Source organism: Rutilus rutilus (genome assembly GCF_951802725.1).
Source record: "Rutilus rutilus genome assembly, chromosome: 6".
NCBI classification, from domain to species: Eukaryota; Metazoa; Chordata; class Actinopteri; order Cypriniformes; family Leuciscidae; genus Rutilus; species Rutilus rutilus.
The window spans coordinates 43,024,827-43,041,274 of record NC_140214.1 but is presented as its reverse complement, the minus strand read 5'-3'; the positions used below and the strand labels follow the sequence as shown (position 1 = coordinate 43,041,274).

The 16,448-nt window shown below is 37.8% G+C and overlaps 2 protein-coding genes across 2 annotated transcripts in view; both read right to left on the bottom strand.

Moving 5' to 3' along the window:
* The window catches only part of LOC311292532 (protein NLRC3-like), a 437,424-nt gene extending 421,624 nt beyond the window's left edge, over positions 1–15,800 (bottom strand). The window contains exon 1 of the mRNA XM_084412251.1: positions 15,696–15,800. The gene's annotated coding sequence lies outside the window, so the exon portion shown is untranslated. The remainder of the gene's footprint in view (positions 1–15,695) is intronic.
* The window catches only part of LOC311292520 (uncharacterized protein), a 341,250-nt gene extending 325,287 nt beyond the window's left edge, over positions 1–15,963 (bottom strand). Inside the window, exons 1-9 of the mRNA XM_084412232.1 lie at positions 15,696–15,963; positions 14,733–14,861; positions 14,101–14,205; positions 13,637–13,744; positions 12,433–12,540; positions 12,150–12,243; positions 11,670–11,865; positions 9,745–11,575; positions 9,014–9,178 (exon numbers count right to left, since the gene is read on the bottom strand). Coding sequence (XP_084268358.1) covers positions 9,014–9,178; positions 9,745–11,575; positions 11,670–11,865; positions 12,150–12,243; positions 12,433–12,540; positions 13,637–13,744; positions 14,101–14,205; positions 14,733–14,791 — 2,666 coding nt within the window. The 5' untranslated portion in view covers positions 14,792–14,861; positions 15,696–15,963. The remainder of the gene's footprint in view (positions 1–9,013; positions 9,179–9,744; positions 11,576–11,669; positions 11,866–12,149; positions 12,244–12,432; positions 12,541–13,636; positions 13,745–14,100; positions 14,206–14,732; positions 14,862–15,695) is intronic.
* Between the last annotated feature and the right edge of the window lie 485 nt (positions 15,964–16,448).

The following is a 16,448-nucleotide window of genomic DNA, read 5'->3' as shown; positions in this document are numbered from 1 at the left end:
AGAAGTAGATATTGTCCTTTAACACTCTTGAACCAAGTTTGTTTGGGTGACGGCCATCCCGATGAAACAGTTGTCTCTGACTCCAGAAAAGATTGAAATTGTCAATGAAGTTTACTGCTTTTATATTGCAGGTTTTTTGCAGCCACGTATTAAGCCCAAGTAACCGTGAAAACCTGTTTGTTCCTCTTGCTGGGAGAGGTCCACTGATGAATGTTTGAACTTTCAGTCTTTTAAGTGTTTCAAAAAGTTCATGGAAATCCTTCTTAAGGAGTTCTGACTGCTCTTTATGAATATCATTCTTCCCCACATGAATGATGAGTCGATTTGCAGTCTTATGTTTCATCAGAATGTTCTGAAGTTCCCTGTTTATATCAGAAGTTGTTGCTTGTGGAAGGCAGCACGTAGTTGTATCCCTGCTGCTAATGTTTCTGATTATGGAGTCCCCCACTATCAGAGTCCTGGGCTCGGCTGCGCTCTGAGCTGAGTGCCGCTGTCTGCTCGACCTTGAGCGCCAGTTAGCATCAGTGTTAGCTACTGGCCCATTCAGTCTGTGTTCGATCACATTCATCACATTTGGGGATTCCTCATTTACATTCCTTAGTACTTCAAATCTGTTCTCAAGATGTATAGGCAGTGGTAGGAGACCAGTGTTTGCAATCCTTGTCAGAGCCGTATCTGGGGTAGAGGATGCTAGTGCGGCAATATGTGATGCTCATGACAATCTGATGTCTCGAGTGCCTTTGGGTCTCGCTCCCTGTTTGTGCCATCGATTAGTAAGTCGATCGGCTTGTTTCTCTACCTGTCGAGGAGCACTAGTTTCATGGGACTCACCGGCTGTATGCTGAGGGTGTCCATGACGAAGCTCTGTTGTGTGCTCCGTCTGGTTTGGTGGTCCCGTAAGTAACTTTGTTTCAAGAACTGCAATCCTTTGTAAAAGTCTGTGGCAGTTGGTGCAGCAAGTAGATTCCAGAAGAGGCATTTTCTCTTATCCTTGAGGCAGTTGTGTTTTCCTTTCCCGGAATGTAAGCTGGTCGGGTAAAAGAATTCTCAGTTTTTGTAGTAATCCAAACTTGAGCACTGATCTTGGTTTGATACACAGTAAAATTCCTCTGACAATTCCTCAAAGTCAGCCATGATCACGAGTCACGTTCGCTACTAGCTAGTTAGTCACGTTTGTTTTGTTTACGGAACCATCAACAGGGCGTCTCGTGTGCTGCGCTAATCACTCCGCCCAAGTAACATTAGCTGTGCTCCTACGCCTAGTGAGAATATAGTTCCCAGTATTTATACGATTAAAAATGGTCTCTGTCTCATATAGCCTTGTTATTTGTACACGCTGTGACTATACAGATCACAACATGTAAATAGGAAAATGTTTGCATTATTTTGTCACTTATTGGGATTAGTATGCTACCATTATCCATTTACATCCAGTCTTTGTGCTAAGCTAGGCTAGCGGTGGGTGCGTCAAATAACACTTACAGAACGCACAGAAATGAAAAAGGTATGTATGGACTTATCTAACTCTGGGGGATACTGTAAATAAGCTAAAGTCCCAAAAAGTTGGAGTGTTCCTTTAAATAAAAAATAATAATATTGAGCCATTGACTTTCCAGGTTTCAGTTGGTCAATGATGAGTCTATTTCTGTTGCCTCAAAATAGCAACGCGCCAACAATGTGCCAGAACACACCTTGTTTTCAGACCAGCACGCCCATGGGCGCACAAATGGGTGCAAATGCATTTGCTATTTAAACAATGTGGCGCAGGACGTGAAAAATGACAACTGCATCAGACTGAAACTAGCAAAAAACACTTGCATCGCGCTTGCCGCTGCATTGCGCCAGGTGTAAGATAGGGCCAGTACAGTGTTAATCAACTGATTATTTCTCCTCTGTTCAGGTAGTCACTAAGAAAACACCACCAGAACCATCAATGCTCTATTCATCCTCACATTCTTCTGATTTCTCAGATGCGCAGAATCTACTTGCAGTTCTAAAATTTGATCCGCAGATCCATTTAGTCTTTCTCCAATCTTTAACCCTCTGAGGTCGGCAAACGCGCCCCCGCGTTTTGTTGGATTTTCTTCACATTGTAGCACTCTAAACTTAAATTACTCCGTCATTTATGGTCATACAGAAAAAAAGAAATATAAAAAAAGAATCTGTGATATTTCTACTTTTGTATGTGTCCACTTACAATCAAATCAAAACATTGTGCTTTTGTAAAATAAAGAAAATAAACAGGCTGTGCGTTCTGCCTCTCCGTCGCGGTGAACTTTTTTTTCTCGAGCACGTCTATAAACTGAAACAAAACTCAGCGAATACTTGTCACACATTTATGAGCCATATACCTTTATAAACATTTAAGTGTGTACTTTTAAATGATCGGATTCAAACTGAAAACAAATATTCTCTGTTTAAGTAATTTGTATAAAACCAACAAGATGTCCAGTATCTCAAACGCTTGCTCATTAGTTTTAATTTGACCACGCCTACTCGCGCAAAAGATATTCACATGCAAATCTCCACATGGAGCGCGAACGCGCTCGTTACCTCAAAAACAAAACACCAAAACACTTCATCAGTCTCTGTTTTTCGTCGAGATTGAAAGACGCGTCGTGAGCTTACATTGGCTTTACCCCAAGATGAACGCGATTTGAAGACAAGAACGATAAGGTAAGAAATTCTTACATATTAGTTTGTTATTGTTGCATAAATTTCACATTGCAGTTGAACTGTTGCTAGATATATGGTGAATATTGTCATATTTAGATCCGTGTTTACTGTTACTGTGTCTGTGGATATCTGCTCAAACGTAGATATGTATGGTAACCATAATGTTTTATATTTGAGCACGATCGCGTTTGAATGTATCACATTTTGGATCGCGATCGCGTTTGAATGTATCACATTTTGGATCGCGATCGCGTTTGAATGTATCACATTTTGGATCGCGATCGCATTTGAATGTATCATATTTTGGAAAAGCAAAACGCTCCAAACGGCTTCATGTTTTTACTATTATCTCATTTCATATCATCATAACGAATGGAAACATTTGAAGTAACATGATAATCAATATATTTTTCTCTAGCTTAGTTACTGAAATCTTTTGGAAGATTTATATAGGCTGCTATATTGTTATTATTTTATGCAGCACTGTGCATAGCCTATGCCTACAAGGCACAACAAACCTGTGTTCATTATATAATATATTGTTGGAAACATTTGTGTGTGTGTGTGTATTCTGTGAATTTTAAAAAGCAAAATCGTGCAGGCCTTTCTCTTGATATCAGTGTGTTCACTTTTTTTTTTTTTTTTCAGGACCCAGATGCCACTGAGTCCTGCTGACTTCAACATTCACAGTACATGTCTCTGTACATGAACATGGTAAAGTGAAAATCAAACACCTTGGAAATGAAAGGTATGTACAATGTTTTTAGGAATGGCACAAATGTCTCTTTCTTTGGATCATGTTGTGTTGTAAATAAATCCAAACAATCTAAAAGCCATTCTTTTTTTAATCTCCTCATTCTTTGTGGAAGGTTGGTCAGAATGATGGGCCCTGATAAGCTCCTAATAGGGCCATTAGGGTGTGTCTTTGTCTTTCTCAGGTGTAAAAAGCCTTACATATTAATGAGATGATCCGCCCCTTCGCATATTGCTTTTTCACACAAAACACGTCGTAAAAATTTCAAATCAATATATTGTCTTCTCTGAATGAGCAGTCAAGGTGATTTTCACATAGTTTTGGAGCAAATATTCTAGGCTACGCCATACAATTTTTAAAAGTCTTGTGAAGAAATAATCAGTATGGGTTTCATGACCTTATTTCAGTGAGAATTTTTTTTTGTATTTTCACAAACCACGCATAAATGTCATTATCTCAAAACTACAAACTTTTACACACATGCTGCTGATATATTATTGTAGAAGAGTTTGTGCTGAATACAGTGTAATCAGACTTTAGCCATGAAAATGTCACAAGTAACAGAAATAAGCACAAATGTCAGAGCATGTCAGAACACCTCCAGGGCCCAGAAAACAGCTCAGACCTCAGAGGGTTAAGTACTATACAGAGACACTATCCACTTTAATTTCAAGCATTGCAAAACGGATCAGTTAATGAGCAACCATTCAATATTGTTAATTTACCCACACCCTTTCCAACCTAACATTCTGTTTCCTTATTTTCAGCTCACAAAAGTTCCAGAATTTTATCTCCTGCCGATCCCCTCTTCGTCGACGACAATAATACTCCCATCTCTTTTAAAAAAATTCTTTCAAAACGCTCTCCAAACAGACATAATTTCAAACTAATGACACAGACAAGCTCACCAATTACCCATTCAGCAATGTAGCTGCTGCGCACGTGTTCATTAATCAATCAATTCCACCTGCACTCCTCCTTACCTATGCAATTGCAGAATTTATTTTCCCCCTCCACCCTATAGCTCCGTCAGCCTATCTCCGTTCAAGTGCTGCGAGCCCACCTAGCATGGGTTTACCTTCAGGTTCTCCAGTTAAACTTTCATTTCTCACTGCCGCAGCAGTGCTTTCTCCCCTCATCAAAATATATTTATCTCATTACCGCAGTAGTGATTTCACCTACTGGTCTAACACCAGCTTTCAGAGTAAACTTCGTTTCTCACTGCCGCAGCAGTGATTTCGGCCACCGCTCTCACGCCAGCTTTCAGGGTACATCCAGGCCCGTCGCCAAGGGGGGGTATTGTGATGACACAAAGTGCCCCCCTAATCATCATGGTCATTCACTGAATTTCCTATTGAGAGCAAATAACCTTAATTCAGTGGATTTGGCCATGATGTCTTCAGCAGTAGGTTATTTAGCTCACAGGAGCACTAATATCGACAATGGTAAGTTTAAACTGTCTTCAGTATTATGAATCGGAAATTAGTCGGAGCCGCAACAGGCAAGGCTAACCCCTGGCCACGGACTTAATGATGAGGTGGTGACGCGTTCATGTAACCAGTGGGTGACGTCGCTGCCAATTACACACTAAAAAACTGTCACAAAGAACCGGCAAAAGTAATGATTATGAATGTGTCAAATATAGCAAGGAGACATTTTAATAGTTTATTAATAAACTAGTGTTTTCTGTGTCAGTGTCGGTTGACGATGCTGACTTGCCATGTTCGCCATAGTGAACGCGCCTCTAGAGAGAAATGCACATTTCATACGATATGGATTACATAAGCTAACATAGCTAACTATAGCTAACTGTTTCTTTTCATTTTGAATTGTTTTGTTTGATTTAGACATTTCAAGCTCTCTCTCTCTCTCTCTCTCTATATATATATATATATATATATGAAGAGTTCAGATGCAAAAGCCTCTAAGTGCCATCTGAAATTTTCTTCTAAAATTATCATTTTTATCAAGCTCATATATTTAAGTTCAGTAATTTCACTTAAAAGCCAGTGAAAATGACCTATTAATTGTCATTTAAGTGAAATTACTGAACTTAAATATACGAGCTTGATAAAAATTATCATTCTAGAAGAAAATTTCAGATGGCACTTAGAGGCTTTTGCATCTGAACTCTTCATATATGTATATATATATTTCTCATCATGTCTGTGAGGCAAGTAGCCTATACTAATCTGAGTTTCGATTCATTTATAATACGAGCTCCAGTTCACGGGCAACGCTAGTGATCGCTCTGGCGCTTCCATGTCCTGATGTCGGCTATATTTGCTTCTTATTTTTTAAATCCAGGCAATTTGTTGATGAAACAGTGATTAAAATTAAGATACAATTTATACAAAACGAAATTTACTTTAAAGAAAGGTTTTCTACAAAACAAAACTTAATGAAGTGGTCAAAATCATGTCTGACCCACTCAATATGTCTCCCGATATAGTGCGCATCTTATGACCCTATCTTACTCATGCTGTTCCCTTTTCATATAATCAACATAGATGAAATTTAAAAATAACATCATATATTTAAACATAAATTTGAAACTAGATAGCCTATGTTTCCTTTACTGGCTACAACACTTATAGCCTATTAAAGTACAGAGAAATTTTATGTCGGAGCGGTATTTGAGCGAACACGTTTTACCAGTGAGCATGTGGGGCAGGGATGCGATTTTTGAGTAATAATCGAATAATTCCCAGCGATCATCGAATATTATTTTTGCTTGAAATGCCCATCCCTAATAAAGTTAGAGTTGTGTGATATACAGTCGTAATTGCATGTATAATAGAATTGTGAGAAACTCGCAAATGAGTGAATTTTTTTTTCAGAATTGTGAGATAAAAAGTCGCAATTATCTTTTATTTATTTTTATTCTGTGGTGGAAACAAGCTTCCATATGATTCTGATTGCTTTTAGAAGGAGAAGCTGTCCATAAATGCTGGTCTAGGATCAGTTTTCTCAGTAATAAAGAATATTGGCAATCCTCTCATTATAATAAGCAGTAAGACATTCGTTGTGCATCAGCTTAACTGATAATAATGGAACTTTGTGAAATCGCAATGAAATTGTATAACCGCTTTATTATTATAAAATGAGCGCTCTTTGCAAGTTTTCTGCCATGCCAAATCCTGTAAATGGTAAATGTTTTTAAAGGGGAATTGCATATCCTCATGGTGTTGGTTCACCCACCGCCTAAGATTAGAAAATGTATTTTTAAAATTAAATTTTTTTACATTTTACTTTGTGTTCTGGTGTTGTTATAATATAGAACTTGGTCTATTTCTGTTTTATTAGGCTAAATACGGGATGTTATTGTTTTGTTGAATGTCTGTTTTGAAGATCATAAAAAAGTGTGCCCTCCCCTATGAAAATGAAATGCCCCCCCATTCTATATGTTCTGGCGACGGCCCTGAGTACATCTCTCTCATGACCGCAGTAGTGATGTTGGCCACTGGTCTCACGCCAGCTTTCAGAGTAAACTTCGTTTATCACTGCCACAACAGTGATTTCGGCCACAGCTCTCACGCCAGCTTTCAGAGTACTTTTCTCTCATTACCACAGTAGTGATTTCAGCAACTGGTCTCACGCCAGCTTTCAGAGTACTTTTCTCTCATTACCACAGTAGTGATGTTGGCCACTGCTCTCACGCCAGCTTTCAGACTACATTTCTCTCACTACCACAGTAGTGATTTCAGCAACTGGTCTCACACCAGCTTTCAGAGTAAACTTTGTGTCTCACTGCCGCAGCATTGATTTCAGCCACAGCTCTCACACCAGCTTTCAGAATAAAAATTTACCTTGCTGCCGCTACAGCAATTTCGCACCAATTTTCAAAGAAAATTACATTTCTAACTGGCGCAGCAATGATTTCTCACTCCGCTCGCAATAACCTCCATTCTTTTCAATGCCGCATCAGTGATTTCTACCCCTGCTCCCCGCTGGAGCCCCTTCGTTTTTTCTTAGCTTCCACAAGAGATTCACCCCATGAGCCACCGTATATTTCTCCATAGTGACTTCAGCGAAATATTCTACTTATCTTTGGGGGAGGCTTAATGTCTTAAGTCTTTTCTACCTATACCTATATCGCCAAACCATTCACGGTTTATTGCCCAGCTTGCTGTCTTTGCAATACTTTTTGTGGGTTTTAACTCGGAGCTCAAGCCGAGCCTCAGGTTCGAGCCTCCTCCAAGGACGGCAAGCCAAGTTAGTTTACTATTAATCTTTAAGGCTGAATAGGCAGGCAAACTAGTGAAAAGGTTACTAGAATTTTTTGTGACAAGTGTGCACAAAAACAAAATTGTCCATGTTAATTTCCAAGGTATAACATACTCCAGAATATCAGCACATATACTGACCCATAATGTCTACTTGACCTGTAGCTCGTATCACAACTAAACTGTGTTGACGGTTATCATCATCATGACAGAGCCCATAGCATTTGATCTGATCTTGATGCAACAAATTGTCCAGCTTATTATATAACTAAAATAATATATATGTTATGAATATTTAGCCTGCATATAGCTAATCTAGTTCATTTTTTGATCCTGTCTCACCTCAGTGTCTTCAGTTGACAGTCTGGATCCTGCAGTAAATCACTGTGCTGCTTCACTCCTGATTGTCCAGGATCATTTCCTGTGAGATCCAGCTCTATCAGGTGTGAAGGGTTTGATCTCAGAGCTGAAGCCAGAGCTGTATAACCTTCTTCTGTCACACTGCAGTTAGAGAGTCTAGAACAGAGAGGAAAACATTCAGCTGATTAATCAGTTATACCTGAACAATATAAATCTGAATGATCGTTCTTCCAGTCGCCTCTACAATAAGGAAGCCCTTTTTCTGGTGGTCTATGGCACATTCGGCAGTGTTTCTCTGGCGTATTGCATGGATAAGTGCAGCGATTCCCCACTTGGCGCTTCATCATAAAGAGCTGTTTCCCTGTTATGTTCGCTAGATTCCGATATTTTTTATGGCTGTAAGGAAAATTAGGAAGAGAGCCAAATCACTCTTCCTGTGAACTAACATATCAAGAACAGAAGCTATGACCATCTCCATGGTAAGCCCTGTCCCTACCATCCTGTTGCCATGAAGGACTAGCATTTTGGGCATTCGTGGGGTCATAGGGAAGTTACGAATTAGGGACCCCATTTGTTAGTTTTCGACATAACGTTGAACGTGACTGACGTTACTGATATAACCCTCATGCCCTGATGGAGGGAATAGAGACGTTATGTACCTCCTGCCACAACCCTGAACCATCCCACTGAATGGCCGGGACCCCGTCTCGGCTTCTCAGCATAAACCTGAATGAGTGGATGTGTGCCGCCATTTTATACAGCTGTATGTACGGGGGAGTTGCTGGGCATGCAAATTCCACTGGCCATTTTTCTAGAACTCAGAGGTGATTTGAACTGACCCCATTTGCCAGTCTTTAACATAACGTCTCTGTTTCCTCTATTAAGGAATTAGGGGTACATTCGTAACCAAGACTTTCTCTTGTGCTTTTTTCTCCAGCATCGCCCTGTCAGTCATCGAGCCTCACTCTCGTCATGTGACTCCTGTGGCTCAACTTACCTCAGTATCTCTAATTTACACTTCTTCAGCCCAGTGCAGAGCAGCTTCACTCCTGAATCCTGCAGATTATTATTGTTCATGTTCAGCTCTTTCAGATTGGCATCTGATCCAAGAACTGCAGCCAGAGCTGAACAGCTTTTGTCTGTTAAGTTACAATCATTTAACCTACAAGGGAAATAAATCACATCACAGAATTAGATGGAGCACATACAATACATTTACATAAACGAAGCATTTAAAATATACAATTATTGGGAGATACAGTAACAACCGATAATGTATTAGTAATGTATAATGTATAGCCTGTTTTATAAAAATATCAATGTTTTATATTATAACCTTTCAGAATTTCAGCAACATTTCATCTTTCATTTTGACAATATACATAACATCTGTACCAAATAACATTCTTTCCCCCAGTTTGGGTATATGAATAAAATATGTCCTTTTTTCCCTCAAGTATGAGTATGAGCTAATATATAATTCTATAAGTCATAACAGTCTGGTGTATCATATGATATAAAACATGCAAACATTTTTACATGGTCTTTTATATTTTTCCTAAACGTTTGATAAACTGTCTCCACAAAAAAAATGTATGTTCAGACTATTATTTAATATATCTCAGGCTTTACAGGGATAAGTTCATGTTCATGATGAGGAATCACTAGAATAATGTAGACATTTTTCAGATGAGAGCAAAACGTAACAAAATATATTAAAATACTCACAGAGCTCTTCTGGAGGTTTTGATGACTGCCGATAATCTAATGAGACACTCGTCTGATTTCTTGAATTTCTGAAGCTCAAACTCCTCCAGCTCTTCCTCTGATGTCAACAACACAAAGGCTAAAGCAGACCACTGGGCAGGTGAAAGGTCACCAGATGAGAGACTTCCTTTGCTAAGGTGGGTCTGAATCTCTTTCACCAGAGTTTGGTCGTTCAGTTCATTCAGACAGTAGAACAGATTGATGGATCTCTCTGCAGGAAGATCATCTTCTAATTTCTGCTTGATGTACTGAACTATTTCCTTGTTGCTCTGGTCATTGCCATCTTTCTGTGTCAACAGACCTCGTAAGAGTCGTCGATTGGACTGGAGTGACAGACCGAGGAGGAAGCGAAGGAAAAGGTCCAGGTGTCCATTGTCACTCTCGAGCGCCTTGTCCACTGCAGTCTTGAGAAAATCAATCATGGTTTCATTTCTGTTTTCCTGTTCTGTAGACTCATGATCAAACACACTTGTCTTGTTGATGTCTAGAAAAAGATGAGCATAAAGGGCTGCAATAAACTCTTGAATGCTCAAGTGAACAAAGCAGTACATGGTACCAAGAACGATCCCTGTTTCCTCCTTAAAGATCTGGGTACACATGCCTGAGTACACTGATGCCTTATAGACGTCAATACCACAGGCTTCCAGGTCTGTGTCATAGAAGATCAGGTTGTTTCTTTCCAGCTGATGAAATGCCAGTTTCCCCAGTGAAAGGATGGCGTCTTTATCCCAGGAAACATCTGGTGTGTATTGTCCATCATACTTTCGGCGACTCTGCTGTATCTGAAAGCGGAGAAAGTGTGTGTACATTTGTGTCAGAGTCTTGGGAGTGTCTTCAGTGTTTGATTCCTGCAGTGTTTTAGAGATCTCATCAGCCTGAGTGTTTTTCACATCATTATTTCTTTTCTCCTCCAGGATGTTCTGGAGAACCGTGGCTGAAATCCAGCAGAAGACTGGGATGTGGCACATGATAAAGAGACTCTTTGATTGTTTAATGTGATCTATGATTGTGTTGGCCTGATTCTGATCTGTGAATCTTTTTGTGAAGTACTCTTGCTTTTGTGCGTCACTGAATCCTCGTATCTCTGTCAGCCGGTCGATACAGTCAGGAGGAATCTTACTGGCAGCTGCTGGTCTGGTGGTGATCCAGATGAGAGCAGAAGGAAGCAGATTTCCCTTCATGAGGTTAGTTAGGAGAACATCCAGAGAGGCTGGTGAAGATACATCACTCCATGTCTCATTACAATCAAACTTCAGAGGAAGGCGACATTCGTCCAGTCCATCAAGGATGAACAGCACTTTGAATTGATTCCTTCTTGTAAGGTTCAGTCCTTTTGTCTCTGAGAAAAATTTAGTTATAAGGTCCATCAAACTTAGTTTTTCTTTCTCCATTAAGTTCATCTCTCTGAATGGAAGAGGAAATATGAAGCTGATATCTTGATTTTCTTTTCCTTCAGCCCAGTCCAGAACAAACTTTTGCACAGAGACTGATTTCCCGATGCCAGCGACTCCTTTTGTCAGTACAGTTCGAATCTCCTCGTCTTGTTCAGGTGCTTCAAACAAATGTGTGCATTCAACCTGTATCTCTTGTGCTTCATGACGCCTGGAAGCAACTTCAATCTGTCTCACCTCATGTTCAGTATTGACCAGTTCACTGCCACCCTGAGTGATATAGAGATCTGTGTAGATGTTATTCAGAAGTGTGGAGTCACCTTGCTTTGCAATTCCTTCAAAAACACATTGATACTTCTTCTTTAGGCCACATTTCAGCTGAGGAATGAGGAACAGCTCATCTAAACACAGGAACAGAAAATAGATAGTTTTAGTCTTCGTTTTCTCTCCTACATTTATAAGAGACAATCAGACAGATGATCATGAGTCTCTTACCTTCTAGAGCATCAGCAGCTTCATCTTGCTTCATCTCTCTCAGGTAATGTAGTGTGAGATCAAGAGCTGATTCTGTGATACTGGATCTGTTCTCAATAAAGTCCTTCACAAAGTGTTGTGTGTTCTCCTTTTGTAATATTTTCTTAAACTTCTCCAGTTCATTCTTCAGAAATGTGATTATTTTGCTCTCAAGATCCTACAAACAAAAGTAAGAAAAAAGACACAATTTAAACCAAATTTACATCTACATTTGGTCAACACATTTTATTCAATAACTATATAACTATAAAAAAAAATCTATAAAAACATCTATAAAAACATGTTAACCATCTGTTATTTTTAACAAATAGAAAAATAAAAAATATATAAGTGCTTCAAAGGAAAAATAGTGATCTAGAGGAATTACATTAAATTTCTTTTGTTCAATAACATATTTGTTTTCTGTAAATATTAAACATCTATAAAAATGTGTTTTCCTACCTGGAAGATTCCTAGAAGATTGTCTTTAAAATTATCCTGTTTGAATCTCTTCCTGTGAGTCTGAACGTCTGAGTCTAATGTCTCATATTGAAGCCTGTAATCAAATAAATTAAATAAATACTGATTTTCCGGGCAAAATTTCACAGAAAGAGAAAAAGCATTAGCTGTGAATACTCTTATAAATATTTGATCAGATTTATGATAAATATTGGATCTAAAAATGTTTCATGATTGGTATTCACTGATACAACTTTTAAACAAAAATTTGAAAATTATGAAATACCTTTTATTAGATGATGGTGTTTTCTCACTGAGGAATGGTGGATCTACACCTTTAGACCGATCACTCTTCAGAGACACAGAGCTGGACACATGTGAGCCTGATCTTACACTGATGACACAAAGAACAGAGAGAAAACACTTTACTACAGGAGATACTTTAGTCTCACTTGAAAAGGTTTAATATTGCAAATAGTAATTAAATGCAGTAGAGCTGTGCATTTGTCCATATATGACTACAGTTTGATGGATAAATATATACATGTTTAGTTTCATGATCTATTTTCCATAGTGTATTTGTGTCTCCTTGTGGCTGCCTGTGTAATTGTGTTACTGAATGAGTTTCATAAGGTTCCCAGTGTCGTGGAAATTTTAAACAGTATATTAAACTAACCATGTTTCTAACATCTAACCTTATTTAACATCTAACAATGGAACAGGATGTACTGTATGAAACCAATGGAAAACTTGTGTCTTTGACCGTGTGTGTATGTATGTAAAAATAACACAGTTTTGGGAAATGAAACTAGACAGTCTGTTAGAATCTTGTGATTACAGATGAAGTCATCGCAAGATCAGAGTTTGCTTTACCTAGTAACATAGGGGTTTGCATATGAAGAACCAATCGAATAGTGGGGAAATTATGTAATGCAGCCTGACATTTATGTCATACCTCTATACTATAAAAACTGTTGTATATGTGTTTTACGGTGGGATGTCTCAATGGAATTTGTCTGAGATCCTCCGGCCTTGATTCTTCTTGGGAGAGTTTCTCTGAGAACTGCTCGAAGACTCTCCCGGCCGTTATTAAAGCATTTGAAGGACATTTGCTGAAAGTCTGTCTGTTATTACTGCTGCGCAGCAGGTCAGTTTAGGGAATCAAGTAAGTTAGGTTAGTAGACTCGGCTAGTTGTCGACTGAAGACGCAAGAGCTAGAGTATAAAGGTTATTAAGTGTCGATTTGTAGACGCTCTGTGTCGATGAGTAGACGCAACAGTTTTATTATTTATTAAGTGTCGATTAGTAGACGCTCTGTGTCGACAGTAGACGCAACAGTTTTATTTTAGATAGTCAGATTAAAGAAAATTCCTTTACACCAGGAATTGAGTTTTATTGTGACTTATAGTTTTATTCAGTCAAGATCAATCACATACACCACTGTAGACAAATAATACAACAATATAATGTAATGTAAACTCACAAAATACCTTTTATTAGATGATGGTGTTTTCTCACTGAAGTCTGGTGGTCCTCCACCTTTAGACCGATCACTCTTCAGAGACACAGAGCTGGACACATGTGAGCCTGATCTTACACTGATGACACAAAGAACAGAGAGAAAACACTTTAGTAAAGAAGATACTTTAGTCTCACTTGAAAAGGTTTAATATTGCAAATAGTAATTAAATGCAGTATAGCTGTGCATTTGTCCATTTATGACTACAGTTTGATGGATAAATATATACATATTTAGTTTCATGATCTATTTTCCACAGTGAATAGTGTGTCTCCTTGTGGCTGCCTGTGTAATTGTGTTACTGAATGAGTTTCATAAGGTTCCCAGGAATTGAGTTTTATTGTGACTTATAGTTTTATTCAGTCAAGATCAATCACATAAACCACTGTAGACAAATAATACAACAATATAATGTAATGTAAACACACAAAATACCTTTTATAAGATGATGGTGTTTTCTCACTGAAGTTTGGTACTACACCTTTAGATCGATCACTCTTCAGAGACACAGAGCTGGACACATGTGAGCCTGATCTTACACTGATGACACAAAGAACAGAGAGAGAGAGAAAACACTTTAGTAAAGGAGGATCAACTGTGTGTGAAACACATATGTGTCTTAATCTAATCCTCCACAGAAATACACACACTCACACAATTTACTGTTTAATAGTTAATGATTGTTTTATTTCATTCATATATTGGTTTAACAATTTCTTTAATATACATGAGAGAGATTAAACATGTTAAAAAATACTTGACTCTAATGTATGAGAACATTTCAAGTTTGTGTTTATTGACAGAAATAGAGAGCAGAAATGTCTGTGTGACACAGTTGTGTTAGCATACTTGAATTAAATTAAGTGTATAGTTGTTTACTAATGTCTGTCAATAATTTTATGATCTAAAAACTAAAGTCATTTATTTGGATTAATTCAGCATCTAGACTGGATTAAAGCATTTGCAAATATAAAACAATATAAATAAATCAATGCTTAAAGTTGTTATTGACAGGGAAACACAAAGTCCAGTGGAGTTTAAACTGATGAAAACAGACGCAGTCTTACCTGTGTTTCTCTGAGAGACTCGTCTGAGAGAGAGAGTCCTTTCCTCTTTCCTCTGACATACTGCAGCTAAACTGACACTGAAAACTGATCAGCACTGCTTTCTGAAAACACTCAATCCTTCAGCATCACCTGGAAATGACACCATTTTACACAGATGAAGAACATCTTATTTAAGACAATAATGAAGAATGCGGAGTTATCATCAACAACAGCAACAGCAAAAACTATCTATAAAATAAAGTGAGTTACAGACAAATATATTGCCATGTAAAATAACCGAATGGTCTTAATCATTTCTGAGTGTTTAATGAGTTTAACTGACTCTAAATATTAATTCATTGGGGAAAAGCAATTGTGTTTAAAACTTTGAGTGGGAAAACTGAAGCTGATTTGTAATATTCTCTATTACAGTTTATAATTTTACAATCATATTTACCCAATCTTTATTAATTGTTGAATCGTTTGTCATTTAATCATTACTTCAAGTTCACAATGATGGTTGATTTCATTACTTTCAAATGATCCTAAAATAACTGATTGAGTAAAAGTAACCTGAATTATAATAGTCATATTGTATAACTACTAATCATAATTGCTATATATGAGCTGAAATATTCAGTTTAATAACAGCAGATTGTTGTTCACTGACGTCAGGCTTCATCTGTCTGTCTACTGTAAATGTCTGCTTCAAAAATACTTTCGATTTCACATCACAAAAACAACAGCCTAAAACTGAAGAGGAAATGGGAGAAAACTTTCAGAAACATGTTTGTTTTAAATAAACCTTTCTCAATAAAACTTCATGTTTTAACTTCAAAAGATTGTAATTTCTGGCAGATTCTTCGTCTGTTCGGAGTAGCAGAAGAACAGCCTTCTGTAATTCACATTTAAATCTCGCTTAATATACAATATGAAGTTCCTAATAATTACAAATGACAGTAATGGAGAATGTATTAAACTAACTTGCAGCCTTGTCCACTAAGAAGAGAGTTTATCAGTATTTTAAACTCAGTAACGCTTGTTGTCAGTCCGCGCGCGTCGTTCTCAGAATCTCTTCCTGGTCTCGATGGATTGTGGATTAAACTCATAAATGGCCGCGAGTGTTATTGAATTTGGTAGGCATTGTGCCAAATTGACATCTGTGGAAATGTTTTCTGGATCATAGATCAGATCAAATCCAGTGAGCGACAGGTTTAGGTTTCAGCAGTTTTTTACTTTCGTTTTCCTCTTCTTCGTGTGTTTCACAGGAGGGTTTGGAACAGCTGAACAGTTGCACACCGACACCTACTGCACTGGAGCGGGATATTATACCACATATATCTCTAAATCCTGTTTAAAACCTCTTAAATAGACATTTCAACAGTGCATCTGTTATATTCCCTGTTTCTGGACTATTATCTAAGATGCTGGATATTGTAAATGACTGACATCCTGAGGATTGTATTTATTATACATTCAGTCCTTTTGTTTTGTATTAGGACACACATGATTCATGATTCAAAAATAGAGCTGGATATGGCCAAAAATATCATCATAATTTGTTTGTTCAAAATTAAACTCCACAGAGTAAGCTACCTTTTAATATAGGGCCCACATTTATTTTTTTATTTTTTTCCCTAAAGTTTGTTTTTTATTATATTTTTCTGGATTCTATGTTTTATGATTTAATATAAATGTATCATCACATATGGTGTCTATATATGAGGGCTATCAACA